The sequence below is a fragment of the Ursus arctos genome, unplaced genomic scaffold, assembly GCF_023065955.2.
Source record: "Ursus arctos isolate Adak ecotype North America unplaced genomic scaffold, UrsArc2.0 scaffold_10, whole genome shotgun sequence".
Taxonomy (NCBI): Eukaryota; Metazoa; Chordata; class Mammalia; order Carnivora; family Ursidae; genus Ursus; species Ursus arctos.
The window spans coordinates 35488549-35505095 of NW_026622764.1; the positions used below are offsets into that span (position 1 = coordinate 35488549).

The following is a 16547-nucleotide window of genomic DNA, read 5'->3' on the forward strand; positions in this document are numbered from 1 at the left end:
TTGTTTGTTTGGTAAGCTACAATTCTATAGCATGGTTCTATGTATCAAATGTTCTACTAGTACTGTCTTCAATATCACATATACCTATAGACATTCCTGCTAGATTCTTTTTGGGTACAGTTAAGAAAAAGAGTCCTACTATCACTGATACTTTGGAAAACCATTGGGTAGGAGTAAAAGGACTTAAAATTATATACATCCCTTCAATCCCATAGTGGTACAGAGCTATGTAACAAGTGGTTTGAGGTGTTCCTCCAATAGCTTCCTAGTTATACGGAGATTTGTCAGAAGAGAAAATTGAAGTTTATTACCAACTTTCCATCTGATCTCATTTGAAAATTATCTAAAGGAAATTTCTTAGAATTGTTCCTATGTGAATTAGGTACATCCTATTCCCCACTCCTCTCAATAGATTTTTATCTTACTCATTTGCTGCATTATTCTGTTATGTATTCTGTAACACACATGCACCTCTCTTCTACTAAAGTTTTAATACATTACTTATCTTATTCTAGATTTCTAATAATTACCTTACATTATAGCTTTGTGAACTTTCCCTATTACTTAACTTTGAAATATCTTAATATGTGTGTATTTTTGTTATAAATCTTCTCCAAACTCAATCAGAAGTAGGTGGGATAAAGATCTAACAAATAAAATATTTAATGGACAGTTTTACAGCACATTTTCACATGTTGTTACCACTAAATTATCTTTCCAATTTCTTCTAATGCCCCCTTCAAATTGGCTTTTGAATTGGCTATACGTGGGATTCATCATTCAGATTGTTTTTCTTGTCCTTGCATTTTTTGGTCAGCTAGCTTATTTAATATCTCAAGAAATCTTGTTTTACTCTAACACCATTCATCCTAACAAATATCAGAGTATGATAGCATTTAATTTCAGTTATTATTCTTGAAATTGTCACACTGTAATTGAGTACATTTTTCCCAAATTTAATCCTATTGTATGAAAATGTTTTAAATGATTTAAGTTTCAAACAATGTTTCTCCTTTAAAAGCAAAATAATATAGCTCTCATTTGAGTATCTTTATTTTTTATCCTGGATGTGATAAAATGACCTCAAAATTCTGTGGTTTGATGACTATCCATTATTGTCTAGTTGCATGTCCTGTTTTACTCAGAGAGAAACATAATTACTGGAAAGTGACCTTTCACGTTCAGACCCATAGCAGAAAATTTTTCCAACATCACCCTCTGACAGCTGTTTATCTTTTTCTCACCTCTACTGACATGATTTTCTCCTCTTGTTTTGTTTTCACATCTCACTAATGTGTCATGCTAACCTGACTGTTGCCTCTCTGAAGATTACTTTGAATAATTTTTCCAATTAAGACACATAAAAGCCAGTGAAGAGCCCTCTAAAGTTTAGATTCTTTTTTTTTTAAGATTTTATTTATTTGACAAAGATAGAGACAGCCAGCGAGAGAGGGAACACAAGCAGGGGGAGTGGGAGAGGAAGAAGCAGGCTCATAGCAGAGGAGCCTGATGTGGGGCTCGATCCCATAACGCCGGGATCACGCCCTGAGCCGAAGGCAGACGCTTAACCGCTGTGCCACCCAGGCGCCCCTAAAGTTTAGATTCTTAATGATACCAGTTGTTGTGGAAAAATAAGAAAATGAGAAATTCATTCCTGCGGCGCCTGGGTGGCTCAGTCGGTTAAGTGTCTTCCTTCGGCTCAGGTCATGATCTCAGGGTCCTAGGATGGAGCCTTGCTTCTCCCTCTCCCTCTGCCTCTCCCCTCCCCTAATGCTTGCATTCACTTGCTCTCTCTCTCAAATAAATACATAAAATATTAAAAAAGAAAGAAAGAAAATGATTCCTGGCTTAAAATTAATGAGTATATTCTGATAAATTCAAGGGTAAAATTACATCAATTTCCGAAATATTTTGGTTTAGTCTTCCAATAAGACAGAGTAAGCTAAGTGGTAGATATGTCATCTTATGCCAGCACAGCCAACAGACTTACTTGGTAAATGGACGAAACCCGGCAAAACAGTGAGCAGATGTTGTGGTGTGGCGATTGGCCCTATAAAACCTCAGATTCCCTAGCTATCTGTACTGGTAATTCTTTTTGTTTTTTCTTTGCTCTCTGCTTGATCCTTTCAAACTTCATAGCTAATAAGACTTTCTGATTTGCTTCTCTTTATTTCCTGAGTTAGCTCAAAAAGGAGACACTGATACTGTCTGAGCACATCGATAAATAGGCTTGAATTTTAATAAATGTATGCGACAGACCCTTGAGAGCCTGCAAGACGACAAAAACAACTAGTTTTGCTTCATGATTCACTATGGCTAAACTGAGTCCACTTATGCATTCAAAACCTCATGTTAATAATACTCATGAGGCAGTTGCAATTTCTGTGCAGCCTGAAGCTTATACAGCTTGAAGAATCATAAGAGGAGTCAATGTCTGTTGTTTTCTCCGGTATGTCCCAATATCTAGCACAGTAAGTGAAGCCTCAGGGCCTTCCAAGAAAGAGCCTATTTCTATTTTTTGTATTCAAACTTTGATATTCTTTTTCTTAAAGATGGAAACCCAAACTGTATAAGTTTTTGTATGATATTTGTATTAAAATTGTAATATCTTAGAGTCACGCATAAGGAAAAAAAACCCTGCTTATCTGCTGGGTCTCCCTTGGGACTACTAATATGTTCTGGAAGTTTGTAATTTCTCTTCTGGGAAAAAAAAATATATATATATATTTAAGTGGGACTTGATTGATTTAACAGATTTCCAGAAAGTGGGGGAGGACTGTAATGAAAAGGAACAATTTGTGTCAAGTCTCCAAGTGTGAAATGCAAACAAAAGGAGGAAAAGTTTGGCTGTAACATGAGAGACAGTGGCCCTAAGGACTGGATATAAAGGCCCTATGTCATACAGCAACTTAGCTAAAGTAAAGATGTTATTAAAAGGTCAGAAAGGGCAGTGGCATGGTTGCATTTTAATTTTATAAAGATCACTCTGGCTGAAGAGTAATTGATAATTTTTCGAGAAAACTATAAAATTATTGGCGTCTCATCACACTAGTAGACTGGATATAATGCATCCCAGTAGTTCAGGGGGGTTACTTGATAAACCATGCCTCAGAACTAGAATGTAGAGCAAGAGCAGACAATTCATTTGGGCTCCCTATTGAGCATGGCTGCTGCCAGATTCTTCTCAGTCTGGCATAAAGTATCTTTTATGAGTGAGACCTTCTCCAGTCTCCACTCTTACCAGCTGCCTTATAGCTGCCCCGTGTCCCAGCCATACTGCATCGCTCAGATTACTGGAACATGGGGATGTGGTCCACACACTTTTTTCCTTTCACAGACCCAGCTCTCTACTTCCATTTCTTTTCCATTGTTATTTTTTCAATAACTTGTGGCTGTGCATTGCCCACTGTCCACTTAATTTTTCTCCTCAGATTTTCACCTGATCTTTGGATACATCTGAAATCTCTCCAAAGTGACACAACTTCAGCCTAACACAACTCTGGTTCTCTATGTGCATTAAATTCCATGTGGCAAGATCAATACTGAAAGGATTCAGTTTATTGCACTTGAGAACAACAATGTCGGGAAGTATTAAAAATCCACTAAGATTTTCTTTTACCTAAATAAAATGTAAATGTGACTATTTATATTATTTTCCATCATCTGAAGCCTAGTTTAATCTGTACCATTTCATAAACATTTTTTTTTAACTTCACCCACCTATTTAAAATTAATCTTTCCTTCTTTTGTGTCCCCAAGACACATGATTAATACTTTTCTCTGCTATTTGTCAAAATCTTATTTCAGGGGAACTTAGGTGCTTTTTCTTTGACAAATTCCACAAATAAATCACCCTTTCTCAAGAATTGGAAACCAGCACCTGATTCACTTAAACAAACACACACACACGCGCGCGCACACACACACACACACACTACAAACACGTACTGGCCATGGTGATATATCAAAGAAAATAAACCAAACTTGCCCTCAGAGAGCACACATTATATGAAAGGGAAATTGGGAACATCAATGGAAGGAAATGCAGACTTGTAACAGGTGTAAAGTGGGAGCTGGCAAGGAAACATGGAGGGATGAAGGTAGTAGAGACCATTTCTGCCAGGAGTTAGGTTAGTAATTCGACCAAGTTTTGGAACGTGTTTAACTGACCCAAATTAATGTGCATATTTATAAGGAGAGGTTTCTTTAGAAAAAACAGGCAAGTTCTAATAAAGATAAGTGTTTGCTATCAGACTTCCACACACAACCTTGCTTATCAGCCATGTTACAATGTCAGCAACTCTCAGACTAGATTTGCCACATGTATCAACATTTCATGGCTAGCAGAAACAAGAGCAGTCATACAATCTGTTGTAAGCTTCCTGAAATTCTGCTCACTGTCCTGTCAGATACCCTAACAAGAACCTTTCAAGAAAAAGTTCACTGAAGGGCAGATGGTGGAGTATTCTGACAGCAGCACTGTCTTGGGATCAGGTTAAAGAGTTCTCCATCAATGGAAAAACAAAGAATCAAACAGAGTTCTGGATCCAGGGAGTTGCTTCCAAGGTTTTATCCAGTGAAGGCTGTGGAATTCTTATATTTTCATTATGCAAGGGAAGGGATGTCTGAACATAATTCCTAAGTAACAATATATTGTGAGTGAAAATTCTATTTAATATCACAGACTTCATCAGCAAAACCTTCAAATATGGAGACAATGGTCTTGGAAGCACTTTCTGTAGCCATGAAACCGGTAACCGAAGGGTTAATGGACTCCTCTCAGATGCATACTACTAAGAGCAGGTGCAATGTTTTACCCAGACATTTTCTTTTGCCTTTAAATTTCCCTAACATCCTGTAGAAGGGGTAGGTTTGAGGCTTGCCCTCCTGTCTCCTTGTTTGGCTGCCTCTAGAATAAAACCCTTGCTTTGCTGCATATGCCATGTTTTGGTGACTGCCTTTGCTCCATATTGGGCAGAAGAACTTGGATTCAGTTACAAATTTGATGAGCCAGGCAAGAGCTCTTTGCTGTGGTTCGTAGGTCTTCAGCCACTAACAGGAGTCTGATGGTAAGTCTCAGCGACAGCCTAGACTCTTTGTCCTATGGACCATCTCAGGGGGTCCCATCCCTACTGTGGCAAGGATATGGTTTTGTGTTTGCTTGGACAGACATCTCTTGGTGAGTATTTCCTGTGTAACCGGAGGTGAGTTTACTTCCTCCTCCTGTTTAGTTTGGCTTAGATTCTTCCACCCATTTGGTTGCCTCCAAATATGGAGTTTTGGTTCTGTTGGCCTCCCTTTCTTAAGAAAAGGCTGTCTAGGAAGCCATTTGGTTCAGCAGGTGAAATTCTGACTTTTAAGGAGGAACCAGCACTCACAAAGGTACTCTGGGCTTCATGTGGTCTGTTTACTGCTGAAGCTTATGGTAAAAAACAGCCTTGTCCTCACTGGAAAATGGAGAATGGGGAATGACAGCTTGATCCCTGCTTGCAACCCTTTGGGCTGTCTTCTCCAAAACTGGACAATCTTTTTTTTTTTTTTTTTAATATTGCTTGGCCATAATATTTATTAGACTCCAGAGAAAAATGGCCAACAAATGGATACATAAATTGTAATACCACCTTGCAATTAGATCTATGATCAAAGGGAGATATTTGGAAAGTGGACTTTTAACATGTTTTTTGCATCTTATTTGCATACTTCTATGTGTCTCCATGTATGTTGTAAATGTGAGATATTTTCTCTACCTCTCTGGATGGATTTGCTAAAATTAATTTGTAAAAGAGCTCTATTTAGTCAGTTTAAAGGTAAGCACTTATAAAAATTGGGCATTCTAAAACTTAAAGATTGATACAGTTGTTTTGCAAGTTCACATGATCTAGGCAGATATTCAGTATTAAAGCTAAATTAATTTAAGGTTGTTTTAATTAAAATGGACATGTCTTTAGAATTGCCAGCATTACATATGAAATTTTCATTCTGCCTCTGCTTACTGAAGATCAAGTAAGTTCATGTTATCTCCATTGCAAAATTTGTCAGAAAAGAAAAAGAAAAACATGGACTTTGTCTAATGCATCATGAAGTTGTATGGGTAATCTAAGAATAAACAGATGTAGATAATTTTAATGAATGTAATTGACTACTGGAAATAATAAGGGAAACAACCATGTAGGCGAGGGAAATGAGACTGGTTATTTAAAGACGGAAAACTTAGGACAAAATCTGAATGTAAAAAGGAGAGCTGTAGAAAGTTTGTGAGAAGGGAATCTTTGGAAAGGAATTTTGTACGTGGTCCAGACTGACTAAGATTATGGAGATTAGTATATAAAGTAGTTTATTAGGGAAGAGAAGGAAGTGTAAGAGAGCAAGACTGGGCAGAAGTTGAACAGTGATACAATATCAACAGAAGCCTTAACTAATTCTCTGAGGAGCTCCAAAAGTTGGAGCTCAGAACTATCCTAAGTTCAGGCAAAGGGGCTGGACTTTTATAATAGTCTTAAGATGTGACCACCTGGGCAGAGGGCATGCCCTTGGCAAAGCAGCTGTCTTCAGTCCAGGCGATCCTTGATGGCCTCTGAGAGCTGAGGACTGTTGGCAGCATTCCTACACTGAGAGTCCTTCATTCCTGATAGAGATTCCAGTCAGCACATCATAGCATCTAGCGCAAGAGCTCCAATCCATGCAGTGCCCTGGATGTCCTTGTCTCAATAAGTATATATCAACAGGGGAGATGACAGGGAGGAATAAAGGAGTTTTAACATCAGAAGTACACCAGTATAAAATTGGAATTTGGTTTTTCAGTTAAAATGAGTTTTCTTAGATTATTGGTCTAAACTGTAAACAAAGGTTTTTCTTTAATCTGCCTAGGAAAAAATAAGTTTCTATGTTTTTGCCTTTATTAAGTCTTTGATTACTTAAATTTGAATCTTCTCAATATTAAAAGAGCTCCTTTTTTTTTTTTTTTTAAACAACTAAATAACCCTCTGCATTTGTCTTTAGAATGTCTTATTGCCACCTTGGCTAAATAGATAATCATTAAGTTTTGTGATGATCTATAATCTTATTTAAGCATATGCTTTAAAACCTCCTGGTATTTCACAAACTTCCAAAAATTCAACTTCTAAATGAAGTATTTTGGACTAATTAGGCTTATTTCTTTGGAATGTCAAATTACATGAGAAACATTGTCAAATAAGTGATGATAATCCTTCTTAAGTTTTATTATATGGTTGAATACTATAACTGTTCCAGAAATTATACAGAATCCCTGAGGTTTTGTACATTCTGGTATAACTATCATCACTTGCAATTTTAATAATTAAAGTGTTGTATGTCACAGCATTCCACTTTAATGACAAATACAGGTCTCTGTTACCTTTAAGATCACAAAACTAAACTAAGAATTTCTAGAACTAATGGGAAAGCTGCATTCAAAGAGACTCTTGTTTAGAACATTGCTGGTTCTCTGCTGTTTGCTCTTCCAGACTTAAGGCTATCTATGACTTACAGAAATTTGGAAAAGATTTCTTTGTAAACAAATATGAAACATTTATCTATTTCTCCCTACAATCCTTCCAGAATTCAAAAATTCTCAATGAGTATTCTTATATTTTCATGACAGTATATTTATTTGCATGAGTTCAATAAAAACCTAGTCTCCTTGTGACAGGACACAACTGGAAATACTGGTTATTTTACCAAGGCTTTGCCTGGACTGTTGTGTTTTGAGGGAAATGTTCATAGACTCAGATATGACCAGATGGTTTTAAGGAGCTAAGGTTGACTTTATGGAGCCAATGAAGCCCCTTGGAAAAATTATCCTGGTACTTTGTTTACAGTACTCCTAGTAGCCTTCCCAGGGGAGTGAAGAAGGTTACTTCCTGGTATATACAGGAACCTCAGGATATTTTCAGGACTTACAGAAGAGAGGAATTCACCCAAATCCATAGGTATTGCAGGCAAAGCCTGATGGCAAGTATTTGGCTTGGCTTCTTAGCCTTGAGAGACTGTTATACGTTCATTCTGAAATTCCTTATGAACATTTCCAGTAAAGCAGACAAAAGAAAAAAAAAGGAAGAAAAAGAAAAAAGAAAAAAACCCTATATGGCCAATCACTATTCTTAATGTGCTTATGTAAATAAAGAAGCCAAGTTTGTTAAAATTGGACTTATTTTACAAACAAATTAGTTTTAATTTGGCTATCTTTGGAAATGAGGGTTATTTTAGAGAGAAATTATGTTTCAGTAATATGCCTTTGTGGCTATTAGATTCTAGCTCTGATTAGCTGTCTTTGAGTGTTTGTTGTTTGTCTAAAAAAACCGCACTGGATCCTGAATTCTTCTGGTTTTCTCAAATATCTGACAAGGTTCTCCAAACTACTGTTTCCAATTTTTTCCCATTCTCTTGACTTGAAATCACCAAGAACTAAAACTGCTCATTTTTCCCTGAAGCCCTGGAAACTCAAGCTAGCAACTTGAGGTAAACTTCAGAGAAAAATTGCCACACGGTACATGTTTAGATGACCTTCATGCTTATTGCTGTCTAGCCACTCAGAAAGATCACCAGAGACCCACAGACAACTGAGTAAGTTTATTCCAGCCATCCCAATTACATGGATCTGCACTGGAAAATCGAGACACTGAGATGTTTAGGGATGGAACAGTTTAATGGATCAAAGATAATGAAGATCTGAATGCAGTGGTGACCCATTAGCTATTGTCCACTGTTGAGGGTACCAGAAATTACACTGTTCAATTGCCCAAGGGAACAGTTAGGTGGATCAAACTACAGTTCATACAAAAACTCCAAAGCTCTCTGTAATGATTTTAGTACCAGACATAGATGTAACCAAATAACAACCCCAGTATTCCTCGGAGGACCTCAGAAGAGCAGTCTGGACACCATTCTGGCATTAAAACAGCTGGAAATATATTGAATCTTTATCCCATTACATCTTATGGAAGAAATGATCAACCGTACTCACCAAAGCATCCATTATGTGTGAGATGCTATTCCTAATAGATCCAGAAGTATATTTCAGGTCCCAGTCTTCAGAGAACCATTCAAAAATGTGACATTGCAGTAAAAACAATCCTAAGACTGGGCTCTCACCAGCTCTAAAATGGTGTACAACTTAGAGGCACCAAACATGGCGAAGGCTGGCAGGTAGATTTTACCATGATGCCATAAACAACAGGTGGTTTTTAATATTTGCTAATATTCGTAGACCTCTATACAAGCTCATTTGAAGCCTTTCCATGACCTTCAGGAAAGGCCTTCAAAGTTCTCAAAACAGTTTTAAGCAAAATCATTCCTAGCATTAGATTGCTGCTAACAATTCAGAGCAACACAGGAGCAGCATTTGTGGGAAAAGTCACACAGTGTCCAATGCCTTGGGCATTCAATGGAAATTACACATTTTCTGGAGACTCTACACACTGGAAAAAAAATGAACTTTGGCAAAGATATGCCAAGAAACCAACTGAACTTGGGAAAAAGCTTCGCGGGTAAGAGTACTCCTAGAAGTAGACTTGGGTTAAGCCCCTGTGAAATGTTATATGGAAGACTCTTTCTACACTCGTTCATGACTTAGGAATCCTTGATGGGGCTTACATTAGGGAATTGGATACTATTAGGTACATTCTATACAGCAGGATGATGTACCCCACAGATGTGCCCTTACACCTCCTAAATCCTGGAGACCTGGGATTATTAAAGACCTGGAAGAGCAAGCACCCAGAGTACCACCTCCAACCTTGTTGGACAGGACCTAATGAAGTGCTACTGACTGCCCATTCTTCAGTGAAACTACAGGGAATTAAGCCACGGATTCATTACACTCAAATGACCAGAATCCACAGGGTTCCCTAAACTCAATCAGCAAGGAGAACATAGAAAGGAACCCTGCTTGGACTAGCAAGCCTCTGACGGATGTGAAACTACTATTTAGGAGAACTCGTCTGAAGAAATCAATAAGTACAATAAGCTACTTGGTTACAACGAATCTCCCCAAGGCCCTAGATAAAAGTACAAAATCTTTGGTAATATAGAATGTTGGGTTTCAACCTGGAACTAAATGTCCCATTCCTCTAACCCCAATCTTCCCTCCATTGCAGCAGGAAGTAAATAAAACGGCTATCATCCCAGTTCCCTCAAGAATGAGGAATGATCAAGACAGTGGGGGATTAAAACCAGTAACCAAAGGGTTAATGGGACTACTTTCAGATTTTTAACCAGATCTTTTTCATTTGCCTTTAAATTTCCCTTAGTCTACCCCTTCAGAAGGGCAGACTTGAGGCTTGCCCTCCTGTCTCCTCATTTGGTTTCCTCCAGAATAAACCCTTCCCTTGCTGCATACTCCATATTTCACTGATGGTCTCTACTCCGCATCCCAGTCTTTGGTCTTTGGTTACAGGTATCCCAAAGTATGCACTACTGATAAAGTATGACAAATATTAAATAACTTTACCTAGGATACGGATTATAAACAATGTTAATTTTCTGGGGAAAGACAAAGTGGGATCAGAAAAGACTTTCTAATAGAGATAACCTGAATGGATTGAGAGATGAATGAGAGGTACCCAGCCTATGTAGGAAAAAGATATCTAGGGTAGAATGCACAATGGCACATGGAGCTAGGAAAGATCTAGTGTTGTGTCAGAAACTTCTAATTGTCTCCTAATACTTATTCACTCCTTTTCTATGAAATATAAATACCCAAGCATATGGGTATTAACTAAGCATTATGGGCACCTAAAATAAAAACAACATTCTAGCACCCTATCAATTAGTTATTGCCATTGACTAAGTTTGGTCAATGGTATATCAGAAGTGAGATATGCAACTTTTTAAAAGATGAATTATTTAATTTTATTTGAGTATAGTTGATATACAATGTTACATTAGTTTTCAGCATACAGGGTAATTATTTAACTTCTCTGTATGTCATCTTATGCTACCATCTGTCACCTTACAACACTATTACGATATCATTGGCCATATTCCCTATGCTGTACCTTTTATTCTCATGACTTATTCCATAAACAGAAGCCTGTGTCTCCCATTCCCCTTCACCAATTTTGCCCCCACAACCTTTCCCTCTGGCAACCTTCAGTTTGTTCTCTGTATTTATACATCTGACTCTGCTTTTTATTTATTAATATGCAGAATCTAAAAAAAAATATATCTTAAAAGGAGAGGGTGCACTCCTTCCACTTTTCCTTTGTCCTGCTGTTTGAACTGTGGTCATGACAGCTAGGGCTACCTTAGGCCTTCAGGACATGAAAGTTTGCAGAGAATTCTACAACAGGGTTTTCACATTTATGTACATTTCCCAAGTAAGAAGTGCTGCTGACTTTTTCACATTGCCTGCAAGGATATCTGTAAATCAAATAGCTAGGAAGACAGGGTCTTCCTATGGGGCAGAGAACAGAATTGTTCCTTGACCAGAAAAATAAAGATAACGTCTGTCTCCCTTCAGAGCAAAACTTGGGCAGGTTTGTTGGCAGGTTTCTTTAAAGAATTAGCATTTCCTCAACTTAATGTTCCTCAGCTGTGAGAAAGGCCAAGGTCCACTCCATGTGCAATATTTACTTGAGCCTCTATCCCCTTATTGGGCTTTGGCGTGGAGGGTGAACAACAAGAACCAATGTAAACTTGAAGCTCATGGTGCTTAGTTTGCTGTGAATAATAGCAATTGTTCTCTGACCTAGGAGTCTTGTGTGTTTTTCCAGCATCTACAAAACTATGATGGACTAATTTCTTAGATTTCAAGTAGTAAAAAACTTTCAGATTCCTCACAATTCTTGACAAAGTGTCATACTCTACAGATGATATGCTTTCAAGTGGAAAATAGCCTGGGTCTCACGCCATCCCCTTTAAACACATTTGAACCCATATCCTAACTAGAATAGGATTTGTTTCCTGAAACTGCTATATTTTATTTTCTAAAATATGAAATATGTGACACTCACTCAGATGGGCACCTGGCAAGTAGGTCTCAAAACACCGAGACCAGGTCATTAAACTTTAGGTAAAATTCATCTGTGTGCTGAATAAACACACAAGTTAGGGAAAGTATTAGGGAAGACTCCGATTCCTGCCCTTTTCAGCAAAATTCAGAAAAGTTTGCTAAAATCAGGGATCTTTCTGATCTCATATTATTCACAGCAAACTGAAGTATGAACCTGATGATGCCTAAGAATGTTATTTCTCTGTCCTTTTCTCATTGTCTCAGAATAAAATCCCAGCCCTGCAGCATGGCATCAAGGCCTGTGTTCTCAGCCTAGTCTTTTCATCTACCAGCTGCATCTCTCCTTTCCCCTCTTCCACAACCCCTGTTCCATCAGTATGACATACCTGCCACTCTTTATTTATCACCTGCTGTGACCTTTCTTGCCCCTTGTCTTTATGCATAATGTTTTCCCTGTATGTAATGTTTTCCCCCTATTTCTTCCTCTTACAAATTTCCACGCATCTTTCAACTCTAAGTTAAAATGTCACGTTTCCTTTCTTGCTGTGAAACTGTCAGCTGCCACTTCCTATCTTGTCAGTGCATTTACTTCTAGCATCAGATTCTTCTCTGCTCTTCAGATTCTCAACATCTAATTTGTCATTGTAGTGAAGCAAAGCAGGGAATCAACCTAAGTTATGATTAAACAGCTTTAGAAGGGAGATCTGAGAAGATAATTTTCCATGAAGTTATATGCATACATTCTAGCATTTATCCTAACTGCTTGAGAGTATTTTGTTTCTATCCCTTGGTTATTTTTAGAACTTTAACAATAATTATAGTAATAGTTATTATTTTTCCATTATAATTCTTAATCACTTAGCAAATTTATGTTTCAAAATAAGTGGGTTAGAGATAATATTAGTTGATAGCATATATTTGTGAAGTACATAATTTTCAAAATCTTTCAAGTATTAAAATACATCTATTAGTTTTAACAGTGGATTCAATAAAGCAGTCCAAAAGGACACTACTATCTTTTACACAATTTAAAATTTTCTCATTTATTTTTCAAAGCTCATTTTTGAGGAAAAATTCAGTGCATTTACTCTTGTTAAGTAATTTTGCCTTAATATTAATCAATATATTAAAATTAGAGCAATTTCATTGTTTTTCTGTAGACTATATACTACTATATAGTCTAAATAGAAAGACATTAAAAGGGACATGTACCAAATGAAAGAACCTACTGATAACATAGCCTAGGCTTTCATAAGTAATTTATAAAATAATAGCTACCATACATCAAACATTTATATTACAAAAGGGATTGTCAAATATTATGTCATTTTTATCAAGGCATTATATAAATTTCTTTTTTTCATAATCCCTGTGTTACTGCATTTTATTAATGGACGGTTCACACAGAAGAAAGAGACTTAATGAATAGTGGTTTGTAATATACATAATTATATTAAAGAAGTCATTGATATTGTAACTTGGGAACTTTGTAGGAATATTTAATTTCCAAATAAAAGGCTATATGAGTAGGCTCAATATTTGACTTCTAAAATGTAAGCAATATGCTTATCATTAGTTTCTATACACATTTATATATTTGTATATTAGCATTTTAAATAATTTTATAAAAAATATGTGCTATAATATTGCACAGAAATACTCTATTAGCAATGCTGGGTTCAGATCAATCAACACTGTACTTTATCAGTATAAGTATAAATAAAAGAGCATCTTGAAGTCAACAATTCCTTTAAAATGATAGAAAAAAAAGAGGATACTTTTCTTATATATAAATTATGTGCCAGGGACTGTGCAAGATGCCTTGTGTGAAAATACTCAAAATTTCTGCAAAAAAAAAGTTTAAATTTTAATGATTATAGCAAACTTCTTTTGAGTTAGATCTTCCCAGAAATAAATGAAGCTCAGATTTCATGAAGTGTTTAGGAAGATAAAAACTTCTCAGTGAATATTTCATTTCTGGGTGCTTCTGTAAGTTAAACTGTCCAATACTTGTCCTTTAAAATGTTCCTATTGGTTAATTTCAGCCTACTGAAGATTCTGATATGGCAGACAACTGTGAGTAACCAAACAAAGAGGCATTACAATCATAAAGGGCACACTTGAGCAATCAGAAACATTTTATCATGTCAGGCATTAAGAGAAACACAAACAGCTTTAAAAAAAAAGTCTCTATGATTTGCAATCAGTCTAAACATCATCTTTTAGAGTTACTAAATTATATTAGAGCATGCATTTGCAAATCTAAGACCTGCAGGATTTTATATACGAAATAATAATGTCTTCCTATGTATTTACTTCAACTTAATACTCTACTTTTCAGTTTCTATTTGCCAATATACTAATCATAATGTCCACTGGTAAAGCAAAAATTCCACAGCATCTAATCTTATTAAGACACATGTGAGACTCCTATGGTGATAGAATATTTATTTTGAAAGGACTTCTTTTCTACGTTTTGTCATTCAGACTGTAATATTAAATCCTGTTTTTCTGATTGTGTTTTTAGGTTATATTCAGTCGGAGGTCGTGATGGAAGTTCCTGTTTGAGTTCAATGGAATATTATGATCCTCATACAAATAAGTGGAACATGTGTGCTCCAATGTGTAAGCGGAGAGGGGGTGTTGGAGTGGCCACGTGCGATGGCTTTCTCTATGCCGTAGGAGGTCATGATGCTCCTGCTTCAAATCACTGTTCCCGGTTATTAGATTATGTAGAAAGGTAAGATCCGAGGTCACAGTTCTAATGAGAGAAATAATGTAAATTATACTGATGCCTAATTCAAGTGAGTATAAAAACTGCATAATTTAGGAAAGGTAAATTCCGCTTTTTAAACCTCTTTCTGTCTCTTTATACCCCCCTTCCCCTATACACATGCATGACACTTTCATTCTTCTTCTTTAAAAATTTTAATTCCAGCATAGTTAACATGCTTACATTAGTTATATTAGTTTCAGGTATATGATATAGTGATTCTACAATTCTATATATTACTCAGTGCTCATCAAGACACGTGTATTCTTGGGGCATCTTGGTGGCCCAGTCTGTTAAGCATCTGCCTTTGGCTCAGGTCATGATCCCAGTGTCCTGGGATCCAGCCCCACATCGGGCTCCCTGCTCTATGGGGAGCCTGCTTCTCCCTCTCCTTCTGCCGCTCCCCATTGCTTGTGCTCTCTTGCTCTCTCTCTCGCAAATAAATAATAAATAAAAATCTTTAAAAAAAAAGTATAGTCTTTTTTTTTTTTTCTTTTAGAGAAGGGGAGGGGAGAGGGACAGAGGGAGAGAGAATCTTAATGGCGTGAAGCCCAACACTGGGCTCAATATCACAACCCTGAGATGATGACTTGACCCAAAATCAAGAGGGGGCTGCTTAACCAACTGAGCCACCCAGGCACCCCAGGATAAGTGCAATCTTAGTACTCTTAATCCTCTTCACTTATTTCACCCGTTCCCCCATCCACCTCCCCACTGATAACTATCTATTTGTTCTCTATAGTTAAGAGGTTTTTTTTTTTTTTAATTATTATTTGCCTCTTTCTTCCCCTTTGTTTTGTTTCTTAAATTCCGCATATGAGTGAAATCATATGGTATTTTTCTCTGACTGGCTTATTTAGCTTTGCATTATACTGTCTAGCTCCATCTACATTGCTGCAAATGGCAAAACTTCGTTCTTTTTATGGCTGAATAATATTCCATTGTATATATGTGTGTGTGTGTGTGTGTGTGTGTGTGTGTGTGTATATATATATATATATATATATATATATACACCATATCTTCTTTATTCATTTGTCTATCGATGGACACTTGGACTGCTTGCATAATTTAGCTATTGTAAATAATGCTACAATAAATATAGGGATGCATATATCCTTCTGAATTAGTGTTTTTTGTATTCTTTGGATAAATACCCACTAGAATGATTACTGGATCATATGGTAGTTCTGTTTTTCTCCACATCTTTGCCAACACTTATTGTTCTTGTGTTTGATTTTAGCCATTCTGACAGGTGTGAGGGGATATCTCATTGTGGTTTTGATTTACATTTCCCTGAGGATGAGTAATGCTGAACATCTTTTCGTGTCTGTTGTCCATCTGTAGGTCTTCTTTGGAGAAATGTCTGTTCATGTCTTCTGCCCAATTTTTTATTGGATTTTTTTGTTCTGTTTCGGTTTTTTGTTGAGTATTATAAGGTCTTTATATATTTTGGATACTAACCTTTATCAGATACGTCATTTGCAAACATTTTCTCCCATTTGGTAGGTTTATGTCTTTTAGTTTTGTTGATGGTTTCCTTTGCTATGCAGAAGCTTTTTATTTTGTTGTAGTCCCAATGGTTTATTTTTGGTTCTGTTTCCCCTGCTTCAGGAGTCATAACTAGAAAAATGTTGCTACAATCAATGTCAGAGAAATTACTGCCCGTGTTCTCTTCCAGGACTTTTTATGGTTCAGGTCTCACATTTAGTTCCTTAATCCATTTTGAGTTTATTTTTGTGTATGGTGTAAGAAAGTGATACAGTTTCATTCTTTTGCATGTAGCTGTCTGGTTTTCTCAAT

General features: G+C 36.7%; 1 protein-coding gene across 2 annotated transcripts in view; it reads left to right on the forward strand.

Annotated features, from left to right (window-relative positions):
* Positions 1–16547, forward strand: part of KLHL1 (kelch like family member 1) — a 340926-nt gene that overhangs the window by 302734 nt on the left and 21645 nt on the right. For both annotated transcript variants that reach the window (XM_026493388.4, XM_026493389.4), the window contains one exon: positions 14499–14711. In XM_026493388.4, the coding sequence (XP_026349173.2) occupies positions 14499–14711 (213 nt within the window). The remainder of the gene's footprint in view (positions 1–14498; positions 14712–16547) is intronic.